We start from the raw sequence: 15,066 nt of genomic DNA, 5'->3' as shown, positions 1-15,066 counted from the left end.
ATACATACAAACACACTGTGTGTTGGGATAATAAGGTGCTGGACTAAGAATAGGGAAATCTAGGTTTTAGTCTTCTCCATGAAAAATGATAACAATATGATTTGTTTGAAGAAATGAATGTTTATTGAAATAAAATAGCTGTGCACAGGAGCATATATCTGTCCACTTTGTTATATAGAAATGAGAGTTGGGTATGTTGTAACAGTAAATTGAATGAACTGAATAGGAAAGTATATGTAGTAAAATGAGGAGGGATGCAGGTTAAGAATGATTAAATGAAAATGGATTGAATTCAAAAATGAGTGACATAAAAAGTTTATTGAGGTGGTTAGCCTTATACAGAAAATGAATGAGGATTCTGTTGGAAAACAATATAAAGAAAGAATGAATGGGTTGAGAGGAAGACAAAGTGGGAGAGATAAGCATTGTGAACAACAAAAGGCAATGTGTGTAGTGTTGTATGGGCATAGTAGTGTTGGAAGAAAAATCTGGTTCATGTGTCTCAATCCAAGTGGGGGGGTTGGAGGGGAGGTGGGAAACCCCAGCAGAGGAAAATAAGTCTGAGGCAGGCTGCATATTGGAAAGGAGGTCTCCATTTATTTGGTGTTTCTGGAATGACTGGCAAAATAACCTGATGAGTACATGGATTTTTATACCAGTCTAGGGCTTTGAAATTGAAATATTTTGGATTGCAAAATATTCCTTGAACATGTTTGTGAAGATATGTCAGGTTGTTTCTCTCTCTTTTATAAGGTGTTATGTCCTGCCTTTGAAGGTAGATTGGGATGTAAATTCTAAGAGTCTTTTATCTTCCTGGCTAGGCAGAGGTATAAGAGTATGGACACAGGTGTTAAAACTGCCATGCCTTTTAAATGTTGATTGATTCCTGTCAGCCTGTCAGCCTTTTATTGCCTTTAAGAAAACATTGTATTTTATTAGTAAAGATGGATTTCTCTGACTTCAGATCAGAAGGCTGTTAAATGGGATGGGGTGGGGCAGAAACTTCTATTATTAGAACCAAAAATAGTTTGTGAGAAAAGAAAGATATAGAAGAGTACAGAGGATGGTATTATATAAACCAAATTCAGCAATATTTCTTTTTCCATTATTTCTTACTTCTTTTCTGTTTTCCACAGTATTGTTGCTTGTCCTGAAAGGGTATAACATGATACATATAAGGTATGTAGAATTAAGGTATGTCTGGACAGATTGTGAACAGAATTTGTCAATATAACTGAGATTGAAGTCACATTATACAAAAATCTGCTTCATTTCCTACTCCCATTTTTCTTTTCAACAATCTAATTCAGTGGTTCTCAACCTTTTTAATGCCGTGACCCCAACTGGTCGTAAGTTGAGGACTACCCAATCGGTCATAAGTCGAGGACTTTCCTTGCCCGGGAGCACCGTGCATGCGTGGTGCTGCCCCCTGCGCCGGCCGAGGCGTAGCTGGGAAGCGGCAGAGACGGCGCAGGGCGACCACCGGCTGGGCCACCAGATGGGCCAGCCCAAGGGAAGTAAGGCACCCACCGGGCCCCACGCGCGCCAGCAACCCTCCCTGCACCCGTCGGCCTCCCACCTCCCACCCCTGGCCCTCTTTTGCTTACATTTTTAGTAGTTGCTCAGCAGGGAGGGGTGGAAGCTTCCAGACAGCTTGCCTTCACTGCAGACAACTTGCAGCACCGTTTGCAGAATGGGACTTTTGGCGGGCTCAGCAGGCAGAGACAGCCTGGACAATTCCTATTGGCTTTTGAAAGCCAATAGAATTAGACTCTATTCAAGAGAGTCTATTCTGTTGGCTTTCAAAAGCCAATAGAATAAAAGGGAGTAGCACATATTGATGTTAAATTTGTTTTATTGATGTTAAATTTGATTTATTGATGTTAAATTTGATTACAGCCACAAGGCTGTTAGTAGGACAATATTGGAAGAAGGAATCTTTGCCTACTTTGCAGGAATGGTTTCTTAAAGTGTCTTATTTGGCGGAAATGGCAAAGATTTCGGCTTTTTTAAAAGAACAATCGCAAGAGAAATTTTTTGCTGTTTGGGATAAATGGATAAAGTTTATACAATTTAAATTGGATATAAAAAATATTATTTAGCTTTTTTATAACTTTTATTTTTATATACATACATATATCTTAGTTATACTCTTTTTTTTCATATAACTTTTTTTTTTTTAATTAAGCCTATATTCTGCTCTGGGAAGCTCCCGGGGGGGGAGGGAGTGGGTGTTCCGGGGGGGGGGGTAGGGGAAGGGTTGTTTTGTTTTGTTTTGTTTTGTTTTTTATCTATGTTGTTGTTGTATTGTTATTCTTTTGTTTTTTTTGTTAAAATTTATAAAAATTTTCAATAAAAAAAAAAAAGGGAGTAGCACAGCTAAGGAAAAGGGGAAAAAAATGGCGGACTGCATTATTTGGCGACCCCCGTGAAATGGTTGTTCAACCCCAAATGGGGTCCCGGCCCACAGGTTGAGAACCGCTGGTCTAATTTATGGGTAAAAAGAATACCTAATTCTTTCTTGTCAAAGAATTGGGAATACAGAAATACTAGAATTTATTTATACCTACACAGAATCATAGAAGAAGCATTTAAGTCATCAAGATAAACCCTTGGTTTTTATTGGTTCACCCAAAATATCTTAGTTATAGGCATCAGTTATTGATCTTTAAGTCTCAAGGAAATATTTGTTTACTGAGCTTTTAATCATTATAAGTTATACTTTTGCTTTGGGGCACAAAGTGCCTTCAGATGTTCAGTATAACTTCAGCTAAAACTATGTATAGACTACAGAAAAATAGGTCATTAAGTACAGTTATTCACTTTTGGTCAGGACTTGTTTTGCTGTATCTAAAACCAGATCCAATATTATCAGGCAAGATTGTTACTGTTTTCTGCATTAACAGGATATATGAAAAATACTTTCCAAATATTAAATCACAAATAAACCATTTCTTATCATATTTATAAAAGTCACAGAAAGTAGCTCCATTGTTTATTCTACGTTGGTACACACAAGATTTATTGATAATTGTGAAATGTGTTGCTATTCCTGAATCACCCAATTTGCCTTGCTTTGTTTCCAAATTCCATCCAAGTTCTTAAAAGTAACAAATGTTACTTTCAAAGAGGATAAATCAGCATTCATATATACTGTACTGCAAATATCAATTTTTCCAAATATAGTTCATAGATTTTCAAAAGGTCCTTTATAAGCTATTTAAATCTTTTAAAGTTCACCCCTAGAGAAAAAGAAATAATTGACTTTTATTATGTCACACAATCATTCTTTCTTCCTAAAAGTCAATGCTAATATTTGGTTGTGTCACTAAAAATACTACCAAAGGTGGCTGTTTAGAGTTATATAAGTAATCAGAATACTGAAGATTCTGAGTAGTAAATTAATACTAATTCATGCTTTCCAGTTTTAGATTGAACAATTAATTGTGATTAGAGCATAAATAAGGAAGAATGAAAGGAGGGGCAAAGCAGGAACTCTTACTCTTTTGTTTTGTTTTCCGGCTACAAACTGATTTTACCATTGTTAATTTTAATTCAAAGAAGTGTATAGAAATAATTGTTAAATTTTGGAGTTACAATATGCATAATAAAACCCTTTAGAACATCAATATTAAACCAAAGTATATATAAATTCACACTTATAAATACACCTGCAATCCAGTTACATGCATGTTTTAGGGAAAGCAAGTTCTATGAAGCTTAATAGAACTTAACTTGCAGTTTCCATGTATTCATAGCATTAAATGTTGGAAAATTAAAACTGAAACATATCAGAAAGATACAAAGAGATTCTGAAATCATTATCTGGAGTAACATTTTTGAACAGTGGTTTTGGCAAAATTATAATGAGCTCAAACTCCAAAATTTCATTTTATTTTCTAAGGTAGTCATTCCTTGTCTGCTTAAGGGAAGATAGTTCTAGTCTCTTTAGTGCTTTTGTTAGAGATTCCACTCTCATATTAGTAGCTTTACTTTGCCTAGCAAAAGCCAACTAGGACACCAATTCACTATTCTGGGGTAACTACAAAAAAAAAATGTTTTAATATTTTACCGAGGCCACTGTTTTTCTTTGTCTGTCAGAGGAACATATATCACACCCATCAGCTGCTTTTCCACAATCTCGCCATCCATAGTTTTGTCAAATTGCATCATAACCTGATTTCCATTTTCTGGCCCTACTGGCAAAATCAGTCTTCCTCCAGGTTTCAGTTCATTCAGCAACTGGTAATACAGAAAAATTATCAGTAAATATGGTTAAGGCAAATTAAAGACTACATATATGTAGTCTCTCTCTCTATATATATATAGTCTTTCTCTCTCTCTCTGTAACTGTAACAAGAGGGGAGGGGAGCAATGAGCGAGGGCGACTGGAGGTCCAGCCCCTGGGCATTTGTACGCACGGCAGGGGAATAACAGCAATTGCGAGCAGGGGAACAGCTTTGGAAGCGTGTCCTATAAACAACTTTAAGAAGGACGTTCAGGTCCGTCCTGTGGCAAGAGGGGAGGGGAGCGATGAGCAAGAGCGACTGAAGAGCCAGCCCCTGGGCATTTGCATGCGCCCCAGGGGAGCAACAGCGATTACGAGCAGGAGAACAGCTCGGGAAGTTGCCAGCATTTTGACTGGTGCGGGGCATTTAGGAACAAATGACTAGAGGAAATGAGCGGCCCAATGACCCGATCGAGGAGCAGAGCGCAGTGGCAGCCGGCTATATAAGCGAACTCCCGGATCTTTTGCTTTGTACTCTGACACTGTCACCAGGTTGGCCGCTGAAAGCTAAGTAGTTTTATATATTAAACAGTTTGTTTATACTTTATTCTGGTGCTCGAGATTTTTTGTTATTTTGGCAATATGTGTATACTCAGGATTCATATTTTTAACACAATTATATATATATATAGTCAAAAGCCTCTATATTTGAAGTATTCGTCTGACTTTATTCTATTTGGGGCTAATTTTCCAGCATGGGTCACAGTTCCATAGCACTCTTTGCACCTTGGAAAACAGAAGATAAGATTGTTTATTAAATGGAGCTGAGAGGGGTCCTTCTGTATCCTACCTCCATTGGCACAGTGGGTGCAGCTGCTCCAACATGGATGGCATCATATGGGGCTTCTTCAGGATATCCATTCCTACCATCCCCAACTGTGGAGAAGGAATGTGGGCAGTGAAGGTTTTATAGGAAGAAGAAAATGATTTTTCTCATTTACAATCCATTTTCAATGAAACCCCGCAGGAGACTGAAAACACAATGTCTAGTTTAAATTACAGATACTCTATGTGTAATACAAAAACACAAGACCTACAGAGCAAAATGACAGATAAAGAACAAAATATATGCAAGCTGATTAATTGTCAGGGGCAGGCTTCATTAACACAAAGGTTTCCTAGTTGAAAAGAGACCTATTTTGAAGTAGCAGCATCACACTATGGATATCACTAGAGAAAAAGTTCCATTCAGTATTATTCCGTTCAATATTTCAGTGATATAATTTAATTTCTTATTTTCCAATTAGAAGGAGCTTTAAAAAAGATCCAGTAAAAAACTTCTGGGTAAAATGAAAAAGAAGTCATATGGAAAGCAGTGAATATCAAAACATCCAGATTGTCCAATTTACCATAAAAAGAATTATTATATAGAGATAATTCTTTAGAGACAACTCACCCCTGTAGCTTTGAAAAATAGATTTTAAGAAATATCTTTCTAGAATGCTTTCTCTACTGTTGAAAATACCAAGCACTATCAAAATAGAATTGGTACCATAGCTATAAAGCAGGTAACTTACCTAAAAGTTTCACTCGTCCAGAACTAAGCAAGGTTGGATCATCTTTTCTGACATTCCTAAGGGATTCATGAACCAATTCTTCTATGTGCTCAATACCTATTGCCTTGCCTGTGGACCCCACCTATAAAAGGAGTCATGTATAATTCAAACTCTATTACTACTTCAAATTCATTATTATAGAGAAAATAGAATTCATTAAAAAAATCATTGAGTTTAATTTAGTAAAGATTCATTAATTTTAAATAGAATTTTAGATTTTTTTAACATTACTTATGTAATTGGAAGTTATACTCACAAGCAATTTATTTGCAACTATCGCACAATTGCATCTCCTTCTTTCTTCCAGTTCCAATGTGAGGAAAAAATGTGTCAATTCATATAAATCTAACCACATAGCAAAATTCCACCATATTAAGTGGAACTCACTTTTGGTTTATCTCTTTCCAGTGCTAAAAAATTATATTGCCTGATAGTAGTAGAATAATTAAAGAATGTTCTGGATGGGGTTTTGTGCACACACACAGAGATGCAAATGAATTTTTTGTGTTTTCCATTTAATTTTTCAGAGTCTAAGTTTTGTAATAGCCAGACAGCAATTTCACCGGATATATCAAGTTGACAGAATACTAACTATAAAGAACACACATAGGTATGCCTTCTCACCGGTAGCAAGAAGAGAAAGATTTTTTTGCAAATAATGCTTTTTGCTTACCATCCTAGCAAAACAAGCAGTGAGATAGCCACTTCCTGATCCTACATCTAATGCCTTCGCTCCTTCCACTAGCTGGTCCTTCAGTAACTCAAGCGCGTGAGCATGCTGTAGAAACAACCATTATACATAACATTACACATTTTCTACATAACTAATTTTCACAGTTTTTTAGCTCAGTCTTCCCCCACTTGATGTCTTGAGTGAGATGTGTTGAGTGACAATTTCTCTTACATCAAACCACCAACTGTGCAGGGCTGAGAAAAGAAAAGGTTGCAGTCCAATAACATTTCGACTGCATCAAGGTGAAAATAACAATTCTTTTTTTACTAGATTCTAGCACCATTTTTTCATACAAAAGAGGAAACAAGTTAGTTCTCACCAACTTAGTCCTGGCAGACAGATTTCTGTAGTACAGTTATATAGGTAGTCCTTGACTTACAACAGTTCATTTAGTGACCGTTCAAAGTTAGAAGGGCACTGAAAAAAATGACTTATGACTGTTTTTCATACAACCATTGAGGCATCCCCATGATCACACGATCAAAACTCTTGGTGATTCTCCAGGCGCTTGGCAACTGACTCATATTTATGACGGCTGCAGTGTCCCAGGGCCATGTGATCACCTTTTGTCACCTTCTGACAAGCAAAGTCAATGGGGACTCACTTAACCACCCTGTTACTAAATTAACAACTGCAGTGATTCACTTAACAGCTGTGGCAAGGAAGGCTATAAAATGGAGCAAAAATCACTTAATAAATGTCTCGCTTAGCAACATAAATCTTGGGCTCAACTGAGAAGTTGAAGATTACCCGTAGTTTCGTGCATTTGTATTGATTTGTGTCATATACCTCAATAAGAGATGTACCAATATGGAACACAAAATTATTCAGAAGATGTAGATTAATGATGTATATAAGACATAAGGAAGGGTGTCATACGTAATTCAGTGGCAGTGTATATGGATACAGCCTTAGGTCAAATCATCTGGGCAATTTCTGTAGTTATAAGTTATAAAATTCCATTTTCTTTTATTACAAAAATATTATATAGCAATGCCAGAGTAAGCTGCATGGAAATAAACTGATGATGCAAATTATAAAGCCTTACATTGGTGGTCTCTGCTTTACTGAGTAAATATTTTCAATGCAAGAATGTCTTCATATACTATTTAATATGAAAATCTGTCTTACCATGTGAGGTGCACTGATGGTAGCCTTGTATCCTGAAATAAAACCATCAAAAAAAGGGGTTTTTCCCCATGCTAAGAACCATCATTCAAGCAACATTACAAACCCTTCATTTTCTCAATCCTTCCGGGCAATTAAAAGTGTAAGATGGTGAGCAACCTTTTAGTGCAGGTATAATAGTTTTTAAGAAGGTAAAGGCTGCAAAGGGCAGGATTTTTGTTTTTGTTTTGTCAGGCTTTTCACTGAATCATATTTAGGGATTTTTAAAAAACTCTTTGAAGCCCAATCTACATGAAGCCCAATCTGTATGATTTTCAACTCAAACTGGCAGATAATTATGCCACTGATCTTTAGATCTTTTAGAAACAACTCTGGAGCTAATAAATTCAGGAACTATGGACACTCCTGAATTAAGGTTCTTGTTTAAAGTCTTCATATTAGGAGATGACCACTTGATTGCTAAAGTGTATCAAATGTTACTTAGGATGAATCTGGAAGATGAATACATTGAAGACTGTATGGTAAAATGGGCAAAAAAATGGGTATAACATAATGCTAGTTAAATGGGAGAATGTATGGACTAATGGACTAAAATTTACCTTAAATTATAGCTTGAAAGACATTTTTTATAAAATGATGTATTGTTGGTATTTGACTCCAGACAGATTAGCAAAAGTGTATAAAGAGACTTCTAATAAGTGCTGAAGATGTAGTCAAAATCCAGGTTCATTTTATCGTATGCGGTGGCCTTGCAAATATGTGAAAACATACTGGACAAGCATAACAATGACAATACAGAAAATATTTAAGATACAAATATTAATGAAACCTGAAGCTTGTTTTTTAGGTATTATGAAAAACAATTTGGAGTGCTTACCAAGCACTGGAAAGAAAAAGGGACAGCTAAAGAATGGATTTAAAATTAACTGAATTAGCAGAGATGATGAAATTAACTGCTTTGATCAGAGATAATAAACTAGACAGCTTTATAAGAGACTGGAAACTGTTTGTGGACTTTCTACACACTAAATACAATAACAGATAGTTAATAGAACAATTTGAAGATTAGTGCAATGTTTAGCTTAATCCGTTGACCGCTCTTTCTTCTTTTATATAAACATATCTTTGTAAAAGGGGAGGAGAATTTACTGTTTTTTCTTTTTTTCAGCATTCATCCGGGATGGATTCTATACTGTATGTTAGATGTTAAATTTATTTGCTATTTGGATCACCTTTTTCTCTTTTTTTTATACACCAATTTTTTTTCTTTGTTGTTAAAGCTGGACATTTTTTTGCAGTTTTATATTTTATTTTTTATAAAACAAAATAAATATACTTAATAAAAAAGTCTTCATATTTCCTTTATTACCTGTAGAATAGTCTGGATGAAACCATGGTTTTTAGTGGCCTGGGACAGATATGAGATTCCAAGCATGAAAATAATATATAATGTGGTCTCTAATATATGCAATATTTCTTTATTAATAGTTTGTGATCTTACCAATTGACTGAGGAGAATCCATATATGGATAATAATTGGTATAGTGGGCTCTATCGGTAGCCAGCATCGCAGCATAAACACTTTGAGATTTAATCACACCATTTTCTACAGGGAGAAATGAATACAAGTTATTATACAGTATAAACCTCATTTCTGTCATAAAATAGAGACCAGCTCAAAACAGCTACAGGTCAGATATAGATCATATTCCTTGGTATATAGCTTATGTTAGATTTTATAAAAAGCTAAGAATACTGAATTATCTTAGTTATAAGTCAAACTAAGAACATAATTTAGTTTTCTTAATTTCTTAGCTTCTTAACATCCATTAAATTATAAATCAGGGAATATGATCTATATCTGAAATCCAGTAGCCTACAATAGTACAATTCAGCTTTTCAGATTTTTCCTCTATTTCATAATATTAGAACTAGCATAAAATTATTTTTTGTGTAATCTTAGATAACTGGAATTCGTTACAAACATAGTAACAATTTTCAACTTGGATCATTTAACCCTAATTAAATGTCAATGGATAATAAAGTTATCAGTACTATTATTCATGATAGTTACATATTATCTTCAATATTAATTATTTGGAAAAACAGAAAGGTATATCATCACCATTTGGCCACTGTAAAGGAAAATAGGAAGTCTTTTTGCCTAATGTAGTTGGGACTTTGTCCTTAAAAAAAGGTTGGTGGGAAAGAATCATACTGTACACCTTAGAATGGAAGTGGTGGATTGTCTACCACTTAACTCCCCCTAGTCTATTTAACATTTCAGTATTGTGCTGTTCCATTTGATATAATTGTTAAAAGACATTCTTAATTTACCAGACCACCAGAATTGTTAATTATGAAAAATAGCCAGGTACTTTAGCAGTGTTTTAGAAGTCTGTCCTGAATGTAAACTGCTGTTTATACTCACTATACAGATTGTTGATCAGTTCAGCATGCGTCTTTCCAGTTGAGGTCCAAGCCATAGTTCTCGTTGGCAACAGTCCCATTAGCAAAACAGAAAAAGGCAGCAAATAGTTCATTGCACATAAATGTTCCCAATTTTTCCTAGCCAGTCAGTGGGTTTTTTAAAAAAGGAAGAACCAAAAGATGTTTAAATAAAACTGTATAGAAACAAAATCCTATATCAATCAGAAAGCAGCCAAGATTAAGAATAGATTCGAGAGGCATGCATAAATAGAAAACTCATTTGCTGCTAAAGTTCAAAGTAAATAGAGAGTTTCATATTACCAGAGAGAGACTGGCAATGAATTCAGAAGCCTATTCACTTGTAATCCTTTGATTGGTCATACCATATCAATCCAACTCTGAATTTTAGAATAGCATCATTGTAATAAAGGATCTTTAGCACCATTTCATTTCAGCAGGTATTGTGCAGTTTTATAAATGCAACTTAACTATTTTTATGCCAAACAGCTGTGGAAGATAATTTGAAAGTTCTAGCTCAGTGGTGGCGAACCTATGGCACGGGTGCCAGAGGCAGCACTCAGAGCCCTCTCTGTGGGCACGTGTGCTGTCGCCCCAGTCCTAGGCCTTCAGCTGGGATTTATAAAACCTTTTCGCTTTAGGCCTCCACTGCCATATGCAAAAAAAAAAAAAGGTTCAATCAATCAATCAGTCAATTTCAACTTCTCACAGGAAAAAAAAAGATTTTGCAAAGTTGGAATTCATTGATTGAACTTTTTAGTCCCACTCAGTCTGCCGTTACCACCGCAGCCATGCCCACCCAATGGGGCACACCCCCCAATGGGCCACACCCAGCCAATGGGCCACATCCACCCGGCACCCGACAATGCATAAGTGGGTTTTGGGTTGCAGGTTGGGCACTCTGTCTCTAAAAGGTTTGCCATCACTGTTCTAGCTCCTCACCAAAACACAGATTCCCTCCCCAAAATTATTCTGTTGTCTTTCAGCATCAGCTTCCAAACTCTGCTTAAATTATTTTATCTGCTTTAGAAGCCAAGTTCCTGCTGTTACCCCTTCTCAAGTCAAAGGCATGTGAGCCTTTCTCAGTTTTCTTCCAGCACAGTATAAGACTGTTTAGAGAAGCCCCTTCCAGGACAACTTTCCTAGCAACTCCCTCTGCAGGAAACTTCATCTGCTGACTTTATAGCATTCTTTAGGCCAGTATGGATGAAACTTAGCAACCATCCATGGGGAATTCTGGGATTGAAATCCACCTATCTTAAAGTTGTCCAGTTTGAGGCACACTGCTTCAAGCCTTCCTCCTGCATTGATAAAGCTAAATAATTTATTTTAGCACAGCAAACACAAAACTATATGCTGAATCGGAAGCTGTGCTCTCATGCTATACTTGCCCACGGTGAACTCAACTAAGCTAGTTCTCTCACACCACACGCTGAACCAGACTTCCCCTTCACCAGTGGTCCAGAGCAGTTAGGACCTCTCAAAACACCCACCAGCACGAAGCGACAGGGAGGATTCCTCTGTGCAAACGCAGTAAACCTAATGGCATATCCCCACTCTCTCCAGTTTGTTACATAACACTAGAAAGGAGGAGGAAAAAGCTACGGTTCGTGTCTCGGGAATTCCAAAACGGAGTTAACGCAAACGCCCCAAGTAATGCCCGGTTCCAAGATGTCGTCTTTAACTACATGGAGAAGAGGCTTCGTTACTTTAAAGAGATAGACTAAACATATGACGTTTGCCACTTCCGTTGCTCTTAGGCGTCTCCATATGCAGGCTGAGGGCTCTGAAGCCAAAACAATCGAAGTGAAGCTCCTTAGCAAGATTAAAGAACTCACTTTTTCTGCGAAATAAGTCTGGTCTTTTTCTCCCTGGATGAATATGCTCTCTTCTTACCTATAGGAACAGCGCTCGGATTTAATGTTTCCCCCTTTCTTTGAGGTCTGTCTTTCCAGCGCTCCTCTCCCGCACATGGACGATGCCACAACGGGCCATACGGAACCGGAAGTTAAATAGGAACGCCAATCAGCCGCGATCCATCTTTAATTGTGGGGGGAATCGATGGTTTGTCTTACCTCCACCCCTGCTCTTTTCGCCAATTGGCCAGCGTGGAGGTGAGAGAGACCTGCTCGCTCTGTTCCTTTTCTCTTGGCGGGTTCTGACTTGCACCAGGAGCAGGTTTATGCATCCAGGTAGGAAGAGTCGGAGCCGCAGATCAAGTCGCGCGCGGGGGGGGGGGAATAGGGCAAAAACCCATTGCGGTGCAGAATGGGAGGGATCCCTCCAGCGATCACCTGGAAAGATCATTGTTGAAGGCCTTACGTTTTTGTGTCTCGAGATTGGCGCATCAGTGCTATTTTGGCAATGCAGCTCTCTTGGTAGGTGGGGCACGCGATGTGTCTGTATCATGGTTTTTTTTTTTATTGCCCAAGTCATTCAGGGTTTTCAAAGCCGTTTTTTAAGCTAAAAGGCTTTTATGGCAATACTTTCTCCAGGATAGCAACACACTCTCCAGCTGTTCTGGATTGCAACACTCGGAATTCCCGGTCGGTGTGATTGGGACTTTTGAATTGCTAACCGCATCTGGAGGACTGTAAGTTGGAAATTAGGGAAAAACCTCAACACTGTAGGAGTGAATTTGCACAGCAGAACAAAATTCCTGAGGGAGGTGGTGAACTCACGTTCTTGGGAATGTTTAGATGGACTAATAGAGCCCTCTGCTGGGGATCTCCAAATCGGATTTCTGCATGGAAGAGAAGCTGAAATGGAAGGCTTAAAGGGCCCCTTCCAATTTTATGGCAGCAATATCATTGAGTACTCAAAACTTTCCAAAATATTCAATTGAAAGCATTTAACAGCTTGACACAGTTCATAAATGCGTATTTTATAAGAAGTTGGCATTTGATTTTGTCACAGTCTATGATACCTACATTATGTCAAAGATTTATCTTGAAAGTTTCTGGTGCAGGGTTTTGCAACTTTAGCAACTTTAAGATGTGTGGACTGGGGAATGCTGGTTCATTTGCTAGCTGGACAATTCTGGAACTGAGGTCCACACAAGTTGTTGTGGTTTATAAACACTGCCCTGGTGCTATGCCTACAGATGATATGTTTGGATAAATATAAATGCATATCAATTTAAAGTTCAGACTGAATCTGTAAGTTGCATTGGGAGGGCAATGCCAGCATTCTTTGCAGTTTTGGAGTTGACATTTTCCAGTTTGCAGTAAGCAATATACTTTGTAATTCTTTCTTTTTTAATCTTTTAAGCATATTTTTAAATTATTTTTCTCCAAGGAATGTACATATTAGTTCCTGGCTGTTCCTCATTTAGGTAATGGTCAGCTTTTATTATTATTATTATTAGTAGCAGTAATAATGGTGGTGGTGGTGGTAGTAGTTCTGCTACCTATTCTAACATATGCCAGCGAAACATGGACACTAACCTCACATCGATACAAAAGCTACAAGTGGCACAAAGAGCCATGGAAAGATACACGCTCGGCATCACAAGACAAGATAGAAAGACCTGCACATGGAATAGAGAACAAATGCAAATATACAATGCAATCAAAAGAGTAAAAGAATTGAAATGGAAAAAGGCTGGTCACATAGCAAGAAGAATTCATAGCAGATGGACTAAGGCAGTCATAAAAAGCGTCCACAAAAGAGACCCAAAACAAGATGGATCAATGACATCAGCAAATATTATGGGCCAAATTGGCAAAAGAAAGCTCAAGACCATATTGGTTGGAAACGTGGAAGAGGCCATCCAGTAGTGGATAGACAATGGCTAAAATTAGTAGGATGGCATGCTTTAGTAGGATGGCATGCATAGGATGACATGCTTTCCTATGATATGGGAAGAACAAAATTCATTAATACTATCAAAATCATTATGCACTGCTTTTGATATAGGAAAAGGTAAAATCAAGAACTTACATGAAAATACCAGGATGGATTTCAACAATGGAGGCATTTGTACACCCAAACTTAATGAATCATAAGAAACTTGTGACTTATAAAGACATTTTGAATACTGATAGAACACTACAAACTGAACAAGAATTGGAAGAACAGGGCATTGAGCTATCATGATGGCCACACCTGCAAATGCAAATGAGATATGAGAAAGATGCAAAAATATATGGTTTTTACCAAGACCAGACAACGTTAGACCAGATACTATTGTCATCAGATGACAAATTGATTAAGAAACTGTACAGTTTTCTGTTAAATTAAAAACAGAAGATGAACAAGTTAAAGAAGCAATGATAACTTGGGCAAAAAACTTTGGGCACATGTAGACAGGGCTTTTTTTTGTCATAGAACACCCAGAACAGAGTTCCGGTACCTTTTTTGGATGGAACCTTGTAGGGAAGGCAAGGCGGGTTGTATGATGTGATGTGCACTGCATGTAGAGTTAGAAAAACGGCAAAACCTATGGGAAAGAAATTACAAAATAACAAGGGCAGCTACCTCTAGAGAAAATTTATATAAAATGTTCTATAGATGGCACTTACCACTTTCAAAATTAGCAAAAATGTTTAAAAATCCAGGCACTTATTATAATCTTTGGTGAACATACCCTAAAACAAAGAACTATTGGTCAAAAATACATAGGTGGCTAGAAAAGATTATAGGAGCACATGTAGACTATAAACGGAATTAATTCTTTTAGGCATAACTTCAGAAAATTATGATAAGAAAAGTGTATACTTAATATTACATACCTGTATATTAATAGCAGCGAGAATTATATTTGCTCAATACTGGAAAAATGAAGAAATACTATCTGAAGAAGACATAATTAAGAAAAATTTGGATTGTGCAGAAATGGATAGGCTCACATTGAAAATGAAGGGGAAGCAAGACTCAAAATACTTTCAAGCATGGGAAATTTTTTATAAATG

The 15,066-nt window shown here is 37.0% G+C and overlaps 2 protein-coding genes across 8 annotated transcripts in view; one reads left to right on the top strand and one right to left on the bottom strand.

The window, feature by feature from the left end:
• Nucleotides 1-15,066, top strand: part of CCDC32 (coiled-coil domain containing 32) — a 120,319-nt gene that overhangs the window by 93,993 nt on the left and 11,260 nt on the right. Inside the window, exon 1 of one of the 4 annotated variants that reach the window (XM_039323875.1) lies at nt 12,206-12,345. The exons of 1 other annotated variant lie outside the window; for it this stretch is intronic. The gene's annotated coding sequence lies outside the window, so the exon portion shown is untranslated. Of the gene's footprint in view, nt 1-12,205; nt 12,346-12,422; nt 12,532-15,066 lie in introns of those variants that run through there. 2 more of the 4 variants (XM_039323879.1, XM_039323876.1) reach the window with 2 other exon arrangements.
• Nucleotides 101-12,173, bottom strand: LOC120299249 (protein-L-isoaspartate(D-aspartate) O-methyltransferase-like). Of its 4 annotated transcripts, none has more exons than XM_039323871.1 (9): nt 12,050-12,173; nt 10,137-10,273; nt 9,207-9,311; nt 7,709-7,740; nt 6,518-6,622; nt 5,806-5,926; nt 5,079-5,164; nt 4,073-4,242; nt 101-1,150 (listed from the first exon to the last, which is right to left on the bottom strand). In XM_039323871.1, exons 1-9 carry the CDS (start codon nt 12,124-12,126, stop codon nt 1,012-1,014), a joined length of 972 nt encoding a protein of 323 aa, XP_039179805.1. In that variant the 5' UTR covers nt 12,127-12,173; the 3' UTR covers nt 101-1,011. The 4 variants fall into 4 exon arrangements, with proteins under 4 accessions (XP_039179805.1, XP_039179807.1, XP_039179806.1 ...); XM_039323873.1 differs by having other exon boundaries at nt 11,992-12,124; XM_039323872.1 differs by lacking the exon at nt 12,050-12,173 and adding an exon at nt 11,647-11,853.

This window comes from Crotalus tigris, unplaced genomic scaffold, assembly GCF_016545835.1.
Source record: "Crotalus tigris isolate CLP2741 ecotype Arizona unplaced genomic scaffold, ASM1654583v1 scf7180000024285.889131, whole genome shotgun sequence".
Classification (NCBI taxonomy): Eukaryota; Metazoa; Chordata; class Lepidosauria; order Squamata; family Viperidae; genus Crotalus; species Crotalus tigris.
This window is presented reverse-complemented; position numbering and strand designations above follow the sequence as displayed.

Excerpts from the sequence above, each read along its gene's own strand:
- LOC120299249 (XM_039323871.1), bottom strand. The coding sequence starts at position 12,126 with ATGTGCGGGAGAGGAGCGCTGGAAAGACAGACCTCAAAGAAAGGGGGA. Across the intron at positions 4,243-5,078 it reads CACCCACTGTGCCAATGGAG|TTGCTGAATGAACTGAAACC; the intron begins GTAGGATACAGA and ends CTGTATTACCAG. Across the intron at positions 1,151-4,072 it reads AAAGAAAAACAGTGGCCTCG|GACAAGCAACAATACTGTGG; the intron begins GTAAAATATTAA and ends ATACCCTTTCAG.